Source organism: Colobus angolensis, unplaced genomic scaffold (genome assembly GCF_000951035.1).
Source record: "Colobus angolensis palliatus isolate OR3802 unplaced genomic scaffold, Cang.pa_1.0 Scaffold44, whole genome shotgun sequence".
NCBI classification, from domain to species: Eukaryota; Metazoa; Chordata; class Mammalia; order Primates; family Cercopithecidae; genus Colobus; species Colobus angolensis.
Genome location: NW_012117821.1, coordinates 3,705,894 through 3,724,110, shown reverse-complemented (window position 1 = coordinate 3,724,110; position 18,217 = coordinate 3,705,894). Strand labels below are relative to the sequence as shown.

At 56.3% G+C, this 18,217-nt stretch overlaps 1 protein-coding gene across 1 annotated transcript in view; it reads left to right on the top strand.

Annotated features, from left to right (window-relative positions):
* Positions 1 to 18,217, top strand: part of COL5A1 (collagen, type V, alpha 1) — a 166,380-nt gene that overhangs the window by 63,754 nt on the left and 84,409 nt on the right. The window contains exons 12-22 of the mRNA XM_011957420.1: positions 2,656 to 2,730; positions 2,904 to 2,996; positions 4,649 to 4,705; positions 5,911 to 5,964; positions 6,336 to 6,389; positions 9,094 to 9,147; positions 10,566 to 10,619; positions 13,193 to 13,246; positions 15,242 to 15,286; positions 17,296 to 17,349; positions 18,068 to 18,112. Of these exons, the coding sequence (XP_011812810.1) occupies positions 2,656 to 2,730; positions 2,904 to 2,996; positions 4,649 to 4,705; positions 5,911 to 5,964; positions 6,336 to 6,389; positions 9,094 to 9,147; positions 10,566 to 10,619; positions 13,193 to 13,246; positions 15,242 to 15,286; positions 17,296 to 17,349; positions 18,068 to 18,112 (639 nt within the window). The remainder of the gene's footprint in view (positions 1 to 2,655; positions 2,731 to 2,903; positions 2,997 to 4,648; positions 4,706 to 5,910; positions 5,965 to 6,335; positions 6,390 to 9,093; positions 9,148 to 10,565; positions 10,620 to 13,192; positions 13,247 to 15,241; positions 15,287 to 17,295; positions 17,350 to 18,067; positions 18,113 to 18,217) is intronic.

The window sequence follows — 18,217 nt, the reverse complement described above, 5'->3', positions numbered from 1 at the left end:
AAACGTGCACCCATTCACACACAACATGCATTCACACACATTCACACACAACATTCATTCACACACATGCACAAACATACATGCACACACATGCATTCCCACATACAAACGTGCACCCATTCACACACAACATGCATTCACACACATTCATTCACACACATGCACAAACATACATGCACACACGTGTTCATACATGCAAACACGTGCACATGTGCATTCACACACATTCCACACACATGCATTCACGCACAATGCGTTTACACACATGTACACACATACACCACATGCATTCACACACATGCACACACATGCATTTACACATGCATGCACATGCACACACACCTTGATATAGTCACATATGTGCACACACATGCACTCACACACATTCACACATGCATACAGTCACACACATGCACACACATTGATACACACATTCACACACGTACACACATACACTTACACACATCCACACACACCCACACACACATGCACACACACACACATGCGCTGCCCAGACAGCAGTTCATCCTTACGAGACACTGATTCCAAATTTTAAATGCAGGGATTGGTTTGGAATTGATTCCGACACAGGAATCTCAGCTGTAAGCAGCTGTCAGGATTGGAGGTCAATGACAAAACCTGGGTAGCAAACATGTTCTGGATCTTTCTTTTTTAAACGGGATTTTTGTCTTCTGAGAGTGTTTTCCAAAATGGCAGTTGGGGGCAATTTGGCAGTATCCATTAGCAATTAAGAAATGTACACATATAGACATTTTTTGACCCAGCAGCACTGCTTTGAGGGACTTACCTAGCAGAATATGTTAGCACGTCTATCGGGCAGTGTTTGTCATAATGCAAACTGGAACCAATCCAACGTGCATCGGTGGAAGATGGCTTCAATAAACGATGAGTCCATTGTGCCTGGGAGATGCAACAGATGTTGCCAAGGAGATCTACAGAGATAGGTCATGATTTTCAAGAGCAAATTGCAGAATATTTAGGGACAGTACCATTAAAAAGAAAGAGGCCGGGCACAGTGGCTCACGCCTGTAATCCCAACGCTTTGGGAGCCCAAGGCGGGGTGGATCACGAGGTCAGGAGTTCAAGACCAGCCTGGCCAAGATGGTGGGAAACCCCATCTCTACTAAAAATACAAGAATTAGCCAGGCCTCGTGGTAGACACCTGTAATCCCAGCTCCTCGGGAGGCTGAGGCAAAGAATTGCTTGAACCTGGGAGGCAGAGGTTGCAGTGAGCTGAGATCGTGCCACTGCACTCCAGTCTGGGCAACAGAGTGAGACTCCATCTCAAAAAAAAAAGAAAGGAAGGAAGAAAACTCTGAAGCCACACAGCCTCATAGTGACAAATGTGTTAGTGTGGCCAGCATGTGCGTCTCCATCTTTGCCTTTGCACTTACAGAACTTGAGTGCTGGTTACATCCGGAGATGAAAAGGGATCTTTCTCTTTCACTCTATAAATCTGTACCAGAAGACATTTCACAAGAAATGGAGTTACTTCTGCTATAAAAAAAACAACCAGTAAAGAAAAGGCAGGCAAGTTTAGGTTCAGGCCCAGATGGCTCCACAGCCTCCTGGGCAGTTCCAGAAGAATCACTTAGGTTCCTGGTCTTCCTGGCTGGGAATTGGGAATCCATTGTGGGTTTCCTGGCCGGGAGTGTCTTGCTCGGGTGGTATGAACACACACACTCAGTGTAGCTGTTCCTGATTTGGAAGACGGGAGCCAACACCCATCCACTATGCTGGAGTGTAGTTGGTGGAGGCTTTTCTCGCTGGGGAGAGGGGGTTAAGCTCCCATCTCTATGCAAAACAAGCCTCATCTACTTTAGACTGGCTGGGAATCTGCTTGCTTTTGTGAAATAGCTTTGCGATCAAATGTTATTTTGAAAATAAATCATCTTACTGGTTTTACATGCATGTAGTGGTCTGAAGCTGGCTGGAATTAGTCTAGAGAACCCAGTCCTAGGGATGTCTGTGTGGGTCCTGTGTTAGAAGCCAGGTTGGCCGGGCGTGTGGAGGGCACTGTGCTGTTTGCGTATAAATGGGTTCTTGAATTTGCTCTGGCTGAGTGTGTGCTCTGCCGTGTTGCGTGTCTGTCCACGTAAGTGACTGCTCCGTCCCGACTTCCGTCCGAGCAGGCACACGCGGGTTGCTTGGAGGCCGTTAAGGACGAGCGCCCACTAGGTGCAGGAGGCACTGGGCCTTGAGCCTGGAGTCCTTGTTTCCTGTTGGCCGTGGAGACCTGGAAGGGGCATTCCTAGAGTGACAGGAGCCTGACACTGCCTCCTCACCTCCAGGCTCCTTGTCTCTGCCTTGAGGCCCCGGCGGACTCTGCTGGGTCTCTGGATTCCTCTAGATCCAGCTCAGACCTCCCTCCCTTCTTATCCCCAGCCTCTGAAGCCTTTCCGATCCTCTGAAAGCCCACTCCCTTCTTATCTGTGGCCTCTGAAGCCCACGACCATGCCCCTCCCTTCTCCAGGCTGGGGTTTCTGAAACGTTCCTGCCATGGGATCTCGCAGCTTCTGTGCGTGTCCCGTGCGTTTCCCGGGTGGGCCGCTTCTCTGATGCCCTCGTTCTCATTGCAGCCCGGCCCCAGCCTGGTTGCACTCTGACTCATCTCTCTTGGCCCCTTGTCTGCAGGGCCCCCCTGGACGCCCAGGCCTTCCTGGGGCTGATGGCCTGCCCGGTCCTCCAGGAACCATGCTCATGCTGCCCGTAAGTACCCTCATCGGTCGGAGGTGGGGAGGCAGCTGGGGCAGGTGGGCTCCAAACCAGACCCTCCGAGGCTGCGCTGTCGCCGGAGAGGCCTGTGGGCCCCGTCTCAGCCTGTGGTCTGGCCTGGGCGCCACGTCACTGCTCTCAGAGTAACCCTTGTCTTGCACCTGCAGTTCCGGTTTGGAGGTGGTGGCGATGCGGGCTCCAAAGGCCCCATGGTCTCAGCCCAGGAGTCCCAGGCGCAAGCCATTCTCCAGCAGGCCAGGGTGAGTAGTGCTGGGTTCCCAGGGTCCTGAAGGGGACAGAGCCCAGCCCTAGGGGCCAACAGGAGTGAGTGAGTCAGGCTCAGAGCCCAGCTTGGAGGGAAGCAGCTGTCCTGACCCCAGGGTACCTGCTTGCTGGGGTCAGGAGCTGTGGGAGCATCCAGTCCTCAGTGTCCACTAGGGACCCCGAGAGCGTGTCAGTGTCCAGTAGGGACCCCGAGAGCAGGGACCCCGAGAGCAAGTGAGTGTCCAGTAGGGACCCTGAGAGCAAGTGAGTGTCCAGTAGGGACCCCGAGAGCAAGTGAGTGTCCAGTAGGGACCCCGAGAGCTTGGTAACTGTTTGGGGAGTTTTTCAGGGTTCTTTGTCCATGCTGAGGGTCTGGGTTCTAACTTTACAAGGGGCTTCTGGGCCCCTCCACCTCTGACCCAGTGGTGGCCTCTGCCTCTGTGCTAGGCCCTCCGCTGGGATCCGGAAGTGGAGCTGGAAACCCACGTGGCTCCGGGAAGGGGCTGCCTGGGCTGGAGCTGGGCTGAGCGAGGCTCCTCTGGAAGAGAGCCCTTGGGCCCCAGAGCCCCTCGCTCTCAGCCTGGGTGGGGTCCTAAGGAGCAGGGTCCTCAGAGCAGCACTTGATTTCCTATGGTGAAGCAGCTCATCGGTGGCCTGTGTTTTCTGCAGACATGGCTCCGGCCTGCTGATTGCCCACTGTGGGTGGAAACACTGCCCCGTGGGGCGGGTGAGTGGGTGGGTCATCCTCCAGCAGAGCCCAAGAAAGCTGCTAAGTAATCCCTTGTTTGAGAAATATTTATGCAGCTCCCACAGCAGCCAGAGTAGATGTTAATGATCAGAGTGCTTCGGTAATTACAGGACAGTGTAAGCACGGAGTCGTCACCATAGAGCAAATTGCCTGAATGATGGAAGGCCGTGTGCAGCAAACCCCGCTACCTGCCACTGGGTTTATGGGCCTGGGCCTGCCTGGCTGGCCTTTTATCTTGTGTATGTTAATTGAAACCAAATGGGCGATAGGCTATAAGAAGATTTTATAATGCTAAACAAAATCTTCTAAAATTCAGATGGCATCTGCCAGGGAAACAGAGTCATTTAGCAGCAGCAGAAGCGGCTCTGTGGGAAAGTGGTGGGACCTGCGCTGGTGCAGGTAGGGGCCACATTCAGATGGGGCAAGTGGGTTCCTACCCTCCCAAAATACTTTGCCAGTGGCTGGGAGTGCTTGAAGCACCTCCCATGTGAAATAAAATATGTCATGACTCAGCTGGAGCTCAGGTGTAAAATGTACTCCTCATGCCCAGCCCAGAGTAAGAGGCTTATTTCAGACTTAGCCAAGGGTGATGGGCTGGGAGCAGGCCCTCTGTGTGGGCTGGAGAGACAGGAAGGAGGGATGGGGCCCATCTCCCAAGGGAGGCAATGGGGGCCCAGCGGCTTCCACCTCTGCATGTCCCACAACACTCCGTGGATGCTGACAGCCCCACAGAAGTGGGGGGACTGTTGGGGAGTCATCAGACCTCCTCTTCCAGAATCTCCTGTCGCTTCTGTGTCCAGTCTGCCTGTTCCTTCCTGCTACATCTCACAGCTCAGGTGCCAGCAAACTGGGGCACCGCTGCTGGGGCCCTGTCTCAGCGTGTCTCACTTTCCTTTGCAGTTGGCACTGAGGGGACCAGCTGGCCCGATGGGTCTCACAGGGAGACCCGGCCCTGTGGTAAGTCATTGGCAAATCTGAGAGCCGGGCGTGGTGTGGGGACTGGGCCACTGCCTGTGTCCTTGGCAGACAGTGGCAGGTGGCCTTGGAGTCCTGTGGACACAGGGCAGCCCTCGGTCCAGTGCCTGTTCCCAGGAGGGTGGCCAGGGAGACCAGGGGTCTCTCTTGGTGCTGCTCCAGCCCCCTCGTTGGGGGTGGGGATGGGTGATTGTGCCTCAAAGTCACTTGAGGGAGTTTAGCGGGGTAGAGCTGACATCAGCGATCCCTGGGAAACAGCCCCCAACTCCATCCTGAATGGAAAGGAGCTGGCAGGAATCAGGGGAGGAAGCCCCTTGTCACCCCTGCATTGGAGCTCCAGGCTCTCCCTGCAGAGAACACACTATGAGCTGTCAGCAGAGGAGTGGCTCCTTGGAGGGATGGAGTCCTGCTGCAGCCAGGGGCCTGGGGAAGTCCCTCGCACAGGCTGTGGCTTTGCCTTGTGGACCAGGGGCCTCCATTGATCTTTACAGCTCTGTTCCAGAGTCGAAGATAGCTTAGTGTGGGGCAGAGCGCACGATTTCCAGCCTCACCCGCCCCCGCCCTGTGGCCTCAACTTAGCTCCCATCTGGGGTCCTTGATTCATAAAAAAACATACAGCATGTGCCCAGGGGCACTCAGGGGCTGGCAGTGTCAGGCAGGCACAGGGGCTGAGTTCCGGGACCTCCAGGGAGGAGTGTGGGTTTGCAGGGACACAGAGGAGTTCAACACCGCAGGGGCCCTCCTGGCTTTGCCGCCTGCTGCTGGGTCTGGGCTCGGTCCCCTCCACGCAGGGCCTGACTCAGGGCTGGCCTCCCACATCTGGGGGATCTGGCCTCGAGGGGCTCGTAGCAGGTGCACATGCTGCTGGAAGCTTTGGCCCGTAACGGACCACGGTCAGGTTCACCCTGGAGAGAGAAATGTCTCCAGGAGCTCTGTGGTGTTTGCTGGCCCCAATGTCTAGAATTTTATTGCCGATTAGGAAGAGATCCAAACAACTGCATTTCCCCGCTCCTGGAAAGTCATTGTTCCCCGGTTCTGTTCGAGGCAGGCAGGTCACGCTTTGTGTGCTGAGCACCGTGGCCGAAGCCCTGTCCCCTCCCCCACCTCCTCCCCTGCCGCCCCCAGTCCTTCCTGTGTTCCCGAGTCCCCACCTTGAGCAGACGTTAACCCACACCGTGTCTCCCTAGGGTCCCCCTGGGAGCGGAGGTTTGAAGGGCGAGCCGGGAGACGTGGGGCCTCAGGTACGTGGGATCCTGGCCTTTGCTGTCTGGTGGGCGCCTCCCGTTCTCCGGGGGCGGTAAGGGCGAGCGTGGAGGGCCCCCAGCTGCTGCATGTTTCCAAGGAAATTCGTAGGAATTGTCGTTGCTTTACGCAGTGCTGAGGGTGGAGCACAATGAACTCTGGCGCCTGCGGCAGAAATGAGCCGGCTCTATTTTGTCCCTGGCCTTCACTCTGGGCAGCAGATCCGTGCCCCGTCCCTGAATGCCCACATGTTGGTGGCTTGGACAGCCAGGCATTACTGACGGGGTCGATGAGCACGGGGACAAGGCGTTGCTCTTTCTCCTGAGAAAGGCGGACTCACCACTGACCCTTTGTCTCTTACTCCTGGCAGGGTCCTCGAGGTGTGCAAGGCCCGCCTGGTCCAGCCGGGAAGCCCGGAAGACGGGTGAGTGGTGGGAGCGTGCGTGGCTCAGTGACAGCGGTGTGGGCTCTGGAGGAGCCCCAATCTGGGGTGCAGGTGCCCCTGACAGCCAGGCTGGGCTGCATGAAGCCAGGTGGCTCCCCTTCTTGTGATGGGTGTGTCCGTCCCCAAGGCCACCTCTGAGCCAGCTGCCTAGGAGGAGCGCTCTGTGTCCTGGGCGCAGACACAGCAGACCAGGCCTCTGTCCTGGGCACATTCATTTAGTTTAATAAACATTTCTAATTCAAGAAACTTCCCAGGCCCTTTGGGAGCAAATGTTAAGAAGACAAAACTGGCCGGGCGCAGTGGCTCAAGCCTGTAATCCCAGCACTCTGGGAGGCCAAGACGGGCGGATCATGAGGTCAGGAGATCGAGACCATCCTGGCTAACCCGGTGAAACCCCCACTCTACTGAAAAAAAAAAACTAGCCGGGCGAGGTGGCGGGCGCCTGTAGTCCCAGTTACTCGGGAGGCTGAGGCAGGAGAATGGTGTCAACCTGGGAGGCGGAGCTTGTAGTGAGCTGAGATCCAGCCTGGGCGACAGAGCGACACTCCGTCTCAAAAAAAAAAAAAAGAAGAAGACAAAACTATCTCTGGGCCTTATATATTGTGGGCAGCGTTGGGACTCCAGAAATGGACCGACTCAGGGGCATGGGCGGGCCTTCCTGCACCTCACTTCCTGCACCTCACCTGCTGTCTTGGCGCCTGGAATTTTCTCTCTGGTGTGTGGTTCTCTTGGATGGAACTGGTTTGTTAGCACATGATCCTGGCTCCTAAAAGAGGACCCACGTTTCCAGAGTGCTGACCACCACCCGGACAGGCTGGGACAGGCCCTGGGAGCCCAGATCGTGTTCTCGAAAGTGGATCTTTTCAATCAGCGGACATTTCTGGTGAACAAGAGAAATATTTGGTGCAGGGTTGGATTTGTTTCAGTGTGGACCTCTTCCCAGCATGTTGTCTACCTAAGCCACCCTTGACTGCTTTAGTCTGAGTCAACAAGGCAAAAATGGGCCCTTCCCTGGTGGTTCTGGATGCTCCTGACTCGGGGAGCAAGCTGTGGTTAGTGGGTAGAAATGACCCGAGAAGCTGCAGTTTGGCAGGTCCGAGGGTCTATGCAGGGATCTGGGCATGAGACAGAGAGGCCTGGGCTGGATAATTGCAGGAGGATTAGCAGCTCTGAAATTGACTGTTAGTAGACGGGCCATTTATTTGGATCTGATTCTGAAAAATGTTTTCGTTCCTTAAGTTGTTTTTGCGTGTCTCCGTAAATACTTACCACCCAGTTTCACTAGAACTGGTTTCCTAGTCAGGGCGAAGTTAAACACTGGAAACAGAGGAGACGTGGGAAATGCTGTCTGACATGGCCAGCTGCAGAGTGACGTGGTGTCGGGGCCATGCATATGCATGTGTTTTAAGGCATTAAGTCTGCCCAGAAGATCTGCCACAGAAGAAAAGGATGGTGGCGAGAGAGGGGCTTGGAGCTGAGGGGTTGACTCCAAAGCGGTCTGAGCAGCCTTTTCAGTTCTTTGCTAGCATTTCCTGCAAAGAACACTCATTGGTGGATTGTAGAAGCATCTGGGTGCTTTGCAGGGCTGGGTCGTGCTGTGAAATCCCGTGAAGTTTTCTGACAAATTTCCCTTGGCTTCCAAAAGTGTTTGGAAGTTTAGAAGAGGCTCCCAGTGGGCCCCTCCATTTGCTGCGCAAGGAGATGCCTTTTTGGGGAGCACAGAAGCACAGACTGTCTCCTTGGGGTCTGTTTGGATTTCTCTCTTCTTGCTTCTCTGCTGTTCTCTGGTGCCGCCTTGTCTGTCTCCGGTGCTTTGAGACCCAAAGCTGCCGCCCTCTAGATCTCTCTGCTTGGTGGCGGGTTGGGGGCGAGGGCCTCATATGAGGAGGAGCCCATGGAAAATGGAAGCGCAGGGTGGGGCCCTCTGTACTCGCTGGCTGGGGGGGCCTCGTTGGTGTGGAGGTTTGGCTGACTTTCATAGAGACCCTGTTCCCTTGCAGGGCTCTCCTTGTGGTGAAGGTGGGGCTTGCACAGTGGGCCCCGGAAGGTCTAGGTCCCCTCTTCAGCCCCATGGCCAGTCAGGTGGGCACCTTGTCCTTGGCTGTGTCCATGGCTGGCCGTCAGGAACGGGGCATGTGCTCACTGTGCAGATGCTGCCTCAGGTCACTGTGTGGTCTGAGTGAGACCGGGCCTCGCTTTGGGCCTGGGCCTCTTCCTTAGTCAAGTAGACAAACCAGGTGCATCCTTTCTCTCCTTCCTCTCACCTGCACATGGTGGAAAGGAGCTGTGCTGTCTGTGATGTCAGCGGCCTGCACTCGCCTGAGTCCTAAATTCATGGTCCCCCAGACTGACGCAGCTCCCCCAGCCTGGTCTCCTCTGCCACATCATGGTGACTTCTTAAAGCCCAGGGGCAGTGGTGTGGTCCCCCTTTGGCGGTCTGGGATGACGTGGGCCAGAAAGACCAGCCCCGTGTGTTCCATCTGTTGGTGTGGAGCACAGAACAGCCCCCGCCTGGGCTCCCAGATCTGGGTCCTCTCAGCAGCCTGGCCACTCGGGCTGTGACCTTGGGGGTGGGCGTGGCTTCAGTGGACCGCTCAACTTGGTTTCCTGGAAAACCGTGGCTCGGGGGTCTCAGTGAACCAGGGGCTCCTTTGCATTGACAGTTTTGCCTCCTCTGTTCCAGGGTCGGGCTGGGAGTGACGGAGCCAGAGGAATGCCTGGGCAAACTGGCCCCAAGGTAGGCCACCCAGCACCCTCCTGGTGCCCCGGCGTCACTGTCATCCCTGGGGTCATGTTGATGATGAGGCCACAATGCTGGTTATGTGATGACTGTGATTATGAGGACAGGTGGCTCCATCACTGGCATTTGACATGAAGATAGGGTTGGTGGGTGAATTTCACCAGCGAGTGTGACAGCTGCAGTTCATTTCCGTAAGGGAGACATTTGCCCCCTTCCAGCAGTGGCGAGCAGGGATGGGGGTGGGATCCCAACTATGAAAACCATCCGTGGTTGTGCGGGTGATGAGGCCACATGTAGGACACAGGCGGGACCTATGGCAAGTCCAGGGGCCGGGAGGTCTTATCCAGGTGGGCTCCTGGGTGTTGTGGAGGTGAATAGATGTTGCCCGTGGCTAAAGGCAGGCCTGTGTGTGTGTCATGAATGAGCCTGCAGCAGGCATGCGCCGGCTGTTGCTGTCGCCGCCCATGCCCGCCCACTGCTGTGCTCAGTGTATCCACCCCTCTGCCCCAGCATTGCTGCGAGCATTCCCCCGGTCTTGGCTCACCCCTCTTCCTCACCTCCTGGAAGCATTTGTCCTAGGCCATGGGGGACAGGGGAGATACTGACCTTCTATGAAGCGTGCACCTTGGGACAGCAGCTGTGATTTGGAGATTGGAGACTGGGTCACCAACAAAATGCCAGGGCTCAACTACACCTGTTCCCTCTTAACGGACGTGGATGAACTCTGAAGTGCATCATATCAGTCCCGAGTTAGTGAGGTGGTCTGGGGTGACAGGAGGAAACGCAGTCTTGTTGACTGTGTCTCAAAAGACCATGGTCTTCTTTCAACAACATGATCAAAAGCCTAAAATGTCCCATCGTTGACATCACCCCACATTGGTGTGCACACCCATGAGACAGGGCGCTGTTCCCGGGCTCCAGGGCATGCAGAAGAGGGGTCAGCCAGAGAGCCAGGATACCTGAGGGTAGCCAGTGCTGGCCCGTCCACCAATGGGTACGTGTACCTCCTGCGCGTGGGCAGCCCTTTGGCACTGTGGATGCAGCGACGAGCGGACACACGGGGACCCTCTCCTGGGGCCTCCCTGGGGTGGGGGAGATCAGCAGCAGACACTCACACACACAGGACACTGTGGCATTCACCAAAATACCGCGTGACTAAGGGTCCATCAGGGCTTGCGGCATGGGACTCGGGGACGAAAGCCATCTCTCCCTTTGCAGCCCGTGTTGGTGTTTGCAGGGGAAGAGGCTGGGATTGTAGATGCAACGCGGGGGCCTATGGGGAGAGGGCTGGCCAGTGGGATTCAGGGTGCATAGATGCTGCGTGAAACATAGTCCAAGGTGGGGCGGCCATCACATCACGGGCTGTCCGCGTGTGCAGGGTGGCCTCTGAGGCAGCCTTTCTGTCCTTTTTGCAGGGCGACCGGGGTTTCGACGGCCTGGCTGGGTTGCCGGGCGAGAAGGGCCACAGGGTGAGTATTTACTCTGCGAGAGACGGGCATGATGATGGGCAGCAGAGGTGTCTCTTGGGAGGTCCTTCTCCTTCCAGGCAGCCTCAGATTTCCTATGGGGTCAGGTCTCCGCCATTCCAACAGTCACTATGCAAACCTCACGGGAGTCAGCAAATGGCAGTGAGCCCCCAAATGATGTCTTTGTTGATGAGTGACCAGCCCGAAGGAACGGGAGCTCTTATCTGTCTGCAGCTTGTGACAAGTGAGCCAGACGGGCCTACCCACCTGAGGGGCGTGAAGGGGGCAGGGAAGGAGCCCTTCCTTTTAGAGATCTGTTTAATGGAGTCCTTGAACATTTCAGGGAATCCAAGCAGCTGCCATTTCAGGGGTGGCCAAGGACACATTGCAATATTAAAGTGGTGGTCCCAGGGGGGGCGGGGACACTCTCAAGTGGCCATGAGGAGACCAGGTCACCAAAAACTGCCAGGTGTCTACCTGTTCCCTGTTAACGGGCATGGACGAACTCAAAAGTGTGTCCTGTGAGCCCCGAGCTAGTGCAGGGACCTGGGGTTCTTCCTGGCTGTAGCCGTTTCCTTGTGGTTGTTGGAGAACATAGATGCAGTAGCTTTGGATAAACGGCAACAGCCAAGCCCCTTGAATCTTCTTGCATCTGTCTCAATAGACTGTGGTCTTCTTTCAACAACAACATGATGGAAAGCCTACAGTCTCATGCCTGTTGAAGAGGCGTGGTGGGGAAGAGCCGTCCTGGCCACCCGCCCTGCTTTCTCAGCCCGTTTGAGGGCCTGACACGAGGGCTTTTCACAGCTTGTCAGATGTTCCTTCTCTGACCTGCTTTCTTTGAAGTAGATTTCTTTGATGGCTCCTTTATATTTTAGCACATCAAGGACATACAGGCACATATGTGCGTGCACACCCTCACACATGCACACACACACATACCCATCCACATACCCCCATATGCATACACACATGCACACACACCCGTACATGCACACACATGCATACACAGCCCCCCACGCACACACACCCACACACCCACACACCCACACGCACACACATACACATATGCACACCACCCACATGCATACACACCCACACACCCCACACATGCATGCACACACACACCCCCCACACACATGCACACCCACACACGCATACACACATGCACACCACCCCCATACACATGTGCACACACATGCATATACAGGTGCACAGGCTCCACACATACCCACACTGACACACACATGCACACATACACGCACATGTGCACACACACCACACATGCACACATACCCACACATACACACTTATACCTCCACATCCACACATGCACACACGCTGCATACACGTGTACACATCCACACACATTGTACATGCACACACACATGTACACACATGCACACCTATACACACATATGCACCCCCCACCCCACCACATGCACACGGGCATACACGTGCACACCCCACACATACCCCTGCACACTCCACCCACACACGTGCACTCACATACACACATGTACGCACACCCACACACGCACTCATGTACACATGCATACATACCCACACCCCCTCCACATGCATACACATATGCACACCACCCCCACACATATACACACGTGCACACCACCCACACACATGCATACACGTGCACAAGTGCCACACATACCCACACTTACACCCACATGCACACATACATGCACATGTGCACACACCCCACAATGCACATACCCCCACGCATGCACACTCATACCCCACACCCCAACATGCACACACATACATGCTGCACACACATACATACCCACACACATACATGCACACACACATGCACACCCACACACACACATGCCCCCCATGCCCCTACATGCACACATACATGTGCAAACACCCCACGTACCCCTGCACACCCCACCCACACACGTGCACTCACATACATGCACCCACACACATGTGCGCACCCACACATCCACCCACACCCCACGGCTCTGTCGATTGTGCCCGTAAGCACGGCCCACTGCCCTCCATGATGCCTTGAGAAGGGGCTTGGCTGTTGCCATTTATCCAAAGCTGCTGCATCTGTGTTCTCAACAACCACATGGAAATAGCACGGCCACGAAGGCTGTCCCTGACTCAGCTGCAGCCCTTTTGCATGACTGATGAGCACATAGTGAGCACCCACTGCGTGTGCGCTCTGAGGCTGCAGGCAGGCGGCGCTCCCGGAGGGTGTGAGTGTGAGGCTGCTTCCCCTGGAGGACTTGGGCCGAGGATAGCTCAGGCCTTGGTTTAGTGTCCTGAGGCTGCCCACGTGGGTGGCCCTGCCTGGCCCCGCAGGGTGCTCAGTCCAGCACCCTCCTATCTTCAGGCCATCGTGGCAAGACTCAGGTGAGAGTCTGCAGCCTGCATTAGCCCAGCCGAGGCACACGTGATCTCCTAAGGAACCTTCCCCCATTTTGGAAGGACCTTTTGGGAGCTTGGGAATCTTACTGTCAGAAGTAGAGAAAAACAGAGTGTGGACCTTGGACAAGCCCTGCATGACCTGCTCAGGAGAGGCTGACGTGGACCCTTTCCCTTCCTAGGGTGACCCTGGTCCTTCCGGCCCGCCAGGACCTCCGGGAGACGACGGAGAGAGGGTAGGTATTCTGCCGTCCCTCCGACTGCTCCCGCCTGCCCTGCTCCTCAGTGATTTGGGCAGGAAAACCGCGGAAGAGAGGCCCATGGTGTGGGATCGGCCTGCTGCGTGTGGAGGGCCAGCTGGGAGAGGGCAGAGGGGGATTCCCAGTGGGCAAAGTGATTGATCAGATGCCAAGAGGCTGCGGGGCATGGGAGAGACCCTGACTGTAATGTTTAGTTACTCTATTGGCCCTGCCGGTGGACGTTTAGTTACTCTATTGGCCCTGCCAGTGGACGTTTAGTTACTCTATTGGTTCTGCTGGTGGACGGAGCCCAGGGCCACCTGTCAGCTCTCACTGCAGGAGACAGGTGCCCTGAACCCCACCGGGAGGAAAGGTGGCCAGAGAGTTTACTGAGCTCGGTGTCTCTGCTTATCTCGTCCAGATGAGGGGTTAGCTGGAGGCATGCGGGTGGCAGAAAGCTGAGATTGGGGGAGCAGAGGAGGGTGGGGGGATTGGAATAACCCTCTGTGGGCCTGGAGGTAGGGAAGCGAGTGGCCGGAGTGGGGCTGGAGAGCGGGAGGGAGCTGTTCCCCAGCACAGGCTGGGGTCTGGTATCTGCCATGCCATTTTTGTGTGTGGAGGCGAAGTGTGATCTCTAGGCCACAGCACAGTGGGACTGGGGCATGGGACGTACGAGGCTGTGAGTTTCTAAGCTCCTCCCTACAGGCACCGCAGTCCCTCAGACACCTTCTTTGTGTGTAAGGGGTGTTTAGGGGAAAGGCTTTAAGGAGCCCTGGAGGGTGAGAAAGAGGAGCGGCTCCAGGGGCATTTCTCTCTCACCAGCTTTCAGGCTGACGTGGTCGGGGCACCTGCTCCTGTCTAGGCCTCAGCACAGTCTGCTGTAAGATGAGGAAGGAGAGAGAGACCCTTCTAGATGTCAGTGCTTCTTGATTGAGAGGACGTGTGTGTGTGTGCATATGTGTGGCTGTGTGCACGTGTATGTGCAGGGAGTGTGCATGTATCTGTGTGCATGCATGCAGACATGGCTGTGTGTGCATGTATGTGTGTGGACAAGCATGTGTGCATGGCTGCATACGCACGTGCATGCACAAGGTGTGTGTGTGTTTACAAGTGTGCATATGGCTGTGTATGTGTGTGCATGCATATAGTGTGTGTGTGTGCATAAGCATGTGTGTATGGCTGTGTATGCACGTGCATGCACAGGGTGTGTGGTGTGTGTATGGACAAGCGTGTGTGTATGCACGTGCATGCACAGGGTCTATGTGTGTGTTGATAAGCGTGTGTGTATAGCTGTGTATGCGTGTGCATGCATGGGTGTGTGTGTGTGCACAAGCGTGTGAGCACAGCTGTGTATGCACGTGCACACACAGGGCCTGTGTGTGCATGTATGTGTAGGCATGTGCAGGCAGGCTGTGTGTGAGCATACGTGCTTGCATGCGTAAGGCAGGCGGGAAGGTGCAGTGGTGCTTTGGCGAGGGGCAGCGTTTGCAGGCAGCCCATGGGTGTGAAGTGGTGGAGCCAGGGAGGCACTCCCTTCTGCAGCTAGGAGGAAGCCTCTTCTTGCTTTACTTTCCAAGCTGCTTAGGACCCCAGGGGGCACACCTGGTTCCCCAGAGGGTGGCCCGGGGGATCGTGTGATTCTCCCCTAATGTTCTGCCCCAGAGTCTGTCATTCGTGAAGGTCACCAAATCCTTTCAATTAGATGATCTTTCTGCCCAACCTTTCCCTCTGGAGAGCTGTGGTATGTGAGCTCCTGAGACAGCACCTCAGAGGCTTCAGGTCTCACCTGTAGGCCTCACCTGCAGCGTCTGCACACCTAGCAGCTCGCTGGGAGTGAGGACATTCCAGGCCTTCCCGGCTGGTACCAGGGCTGGTAAACCTGGCATATGTGAAGCAGCCCCAAGCCAGAGAACCCTTGTGCCCCACTGAGGGGAAACTGGTGTCCAGGCTAACAGCTCGTTCCTCTAACCTTGCCTTTTTTCTCCTCTGCAGGGTGATGACGGAGAAGTCGGGCCCAGGGGGCTGCCTGGGGAGCCAGTAAGTCTGTGGGCTGAGTGGGACGATGGGGGCTCAGTGTGGAGAAAGGCTTTGTCCAAGGCTCCTGCTGGAGCAGGATCTGGGATCAGCCAGGAGCTTAGAGGAGAGAGGGCTCGACCTGAGAACAGACGGACCTGGACATTTCCCAGGGAAACCAAAGAGAGGAGGCGCAGGCGAGGCTGGCTGGCAACCCCAGGAGGAAGTCTGAGCTGCCTACAGGAGCAAGCACGGCCCTCAAGGGTTGTTGTGGGGGTCCAGGGGCAGTGTGGTGGGGTCTGGGGCATCGTGGGGAGTCAGGGGGCAGTATGTGGGGTCCATGGGCATTGTGGAGGGTCTGAGGGCGTCATGGTGGGGTCTGGGGTCAGTGTGGGGTGTCTGAGGGCATTGGGGGTTCCAGGGACAACCTGGTGGGGTCCAGGGGCATCATTGGGAGGGTCCGGGGTCAGCATGGGTGGGAACAAGGGTACTGTGGGGGGGAGTCGGAGAGCATTGTGAGGGGTCTGAGAGCATTGTGGGGGGTCTAGGGTCAACATGGTGGGGTTCAGTGGCATCATGGGGGGCCCAAGGGCATTGTGAGGGGTCTGAGAGCATTGTGGGGGGGTCTAGGGTCAACATGGTGGGGTTCAGTGGCATTATGGGGGGTCTGAGGGCATTGGGGGTCAGGGGGCAGCATGGGGGTTCAAGGGCATTGTGGGGGATTTGAGTGCATTGTCAGGGGTCCCGGGGCAGCACGGTGGCATCAGGGGCATCATGGCAGGGGCGGGGTTCACACACCTGAGTCAGCCTGAGCTTGGGCCTGTTTCAGTGGCTGCCGTTCCAGAGGCAGATCCCTCCAGCAGACTGCCCCAGCCCTGGGCATGGGAAAGCTCTTCCCTAAGCGGACATATATTTAGGCCCAGAGCAAATGTCCTGACTGAGAGGACATTCATTACTATTCATTTGCTGTTGCTTTAAAGCATCTCTTTTCTCGTAGCCAAGTCAGCCCGGCTGCGTGCATCGGGTGGTGCTAATAGATGAGAAATATCGCAGGCACTGCGTAGAGGAGGCAGGGGTCGGCGCCTGCAGACTCGTTTGGGACTAAATTATACCCCAGATGTCTGATTAGCCTCTAAGGAGAATTCATCAACTCCACTTTCTCCTTAACACACGTCCAAGCAATACCTTCTGGGCTGTTAGCCTCCAAGAAACGTTGCTATAACTAGGTATTAAAATAACGAAGGAAGCATTTAAGAGGCAATGAGCGGGGGAAGGATCTCTCTTCTACAGAATCTGAAAAGGTTCTGTCCAAATTAAGAGCACTTGAAGTCCACGTACCTGGGGTGAAGGCTCCGTAATTCCCCGCGGGTGGCAGGCAGTGCTCCCGGAATCTCACTCCCCCTGCGGTAAGCAGGAACTGTTCTGCACGAGCCCTGGCTCACCAGGGAGGGCGTGCCAACTCTTGACCAGAGTAGCGTCCTGGAAAAGATCTGTACCCCATGCCTCCTTCCGCACGTTCAGTCGTGGGGTTCCCATCAGGGACTAGTGTCGCCTGACGCCTTCCTGCCCGCACCCTCGGACCCTGTGGTATCACAAAAACAGTCGCATGTCGCTGCGGAGGGGAATTCGAGATTGAGCCGATAATGAGGATGGGGCGCAAGGGCTCCGTGCGGTGGCATGTCATTGCGTGGTGATTCTTGGGGGGAGCGTCTGTGCCCCAGAAAGTGTCAGAGGAGCCGGTCAGCTTGAAAACTCTCCTTTCCCTGAGGGTGCCCCATGGTGTCCTCTCTGAGTTCCCAGCAATTCCAGACACCTGCCCTTGGTTCCCAGCACCAGGGTGCGGTGGAGGGAGGCGGCACAGCAGGCTGGGAGGGAGTCTGGACCTCGCTGCTGGGAGGCCAGGAGGCCTGAGTCACCAACTGGGGTTCTGGGTGGAGTCAGGGCCAAGCGGGCATAGGGGACAGAGAGGAGGGCTGGGATTTCTGCCCGGCTTTAAAACCTATTTTCCCTTTATTTTCCCTTTCCTCTTACAGGGGCCACGTGGTCTGCTTGGGCCGAAGGGGCCTCCAGGTCCTCCTGGACCTCCCGTAAGTCCTATCGCCACTCTGCTTGTCTGCCCCCATCTTGGCCTTTGAGACCCCACCTCCCAGCCGGTGGCCACTTGGGCACAGGGACAGAAAGTCTGTGCTGGCCCCTCTGACACCTGCCTGCTGCCAGTGTGAGGCCTGAGTGGGACACTGACGTTCAGACGCTGTAGACACGGTCCCAGCAGGTGTGGCCTCGCAGGTGGAGGCCCGAGGCTGCCTGCCTCACAGCTCCGCTTCACCTCGGCTGCACTTACTCCTGGCAGACAGCATATGCTATTTCAGTTATAAGCAGAAACCCTGGATGTCACGTTTCTTCCCTGCTAGAAAGAACTCCCAGCAGCTTCTGTGAACATTCTGGAAGGAGGCTGAAGCCCTTGGTTCCAGTGGGACTGTGTCTTGGTGGGCAGCTTCCCCAGGGCCAGGCCTGCCCGCTTCAGCCTTCCCAGCCCCGTGACCTGGTTTTCTAGAACCTGAGGCCTGCCCCGTGGAATGCAGGGGCCTGGCAGCTCAGTTAACCTTTAGCTGAGGGTTACCGGGGCTGACCAGTGGACCTCTGGGAAGGGATTTGGAGTCAGGTCTTTCCCTTCCCCAGACAGCATCCGTCCTCTGATTCTTTGTAGGACGGGCATCTGAGCTGAGTTGAGTGGGATTTTCCTTTTGAGTACTGTGAGTTATTTCGCATTCAGTTACATATTTTTCTTCTTAAAATCGCACGCAGGGTGTAACGGGTATGGACGGCCAGCCAGGGCCGAAAGGAAATGTGGTAAGTCCCTGGGGTCCCGTGGCCTGGCTTCAGGGGCATTTTCCCTGGGCACACTCCTTGCCCCGCTAGGGAGGTCCATCGCTGTCCACCTCAGCTGGGAACGTG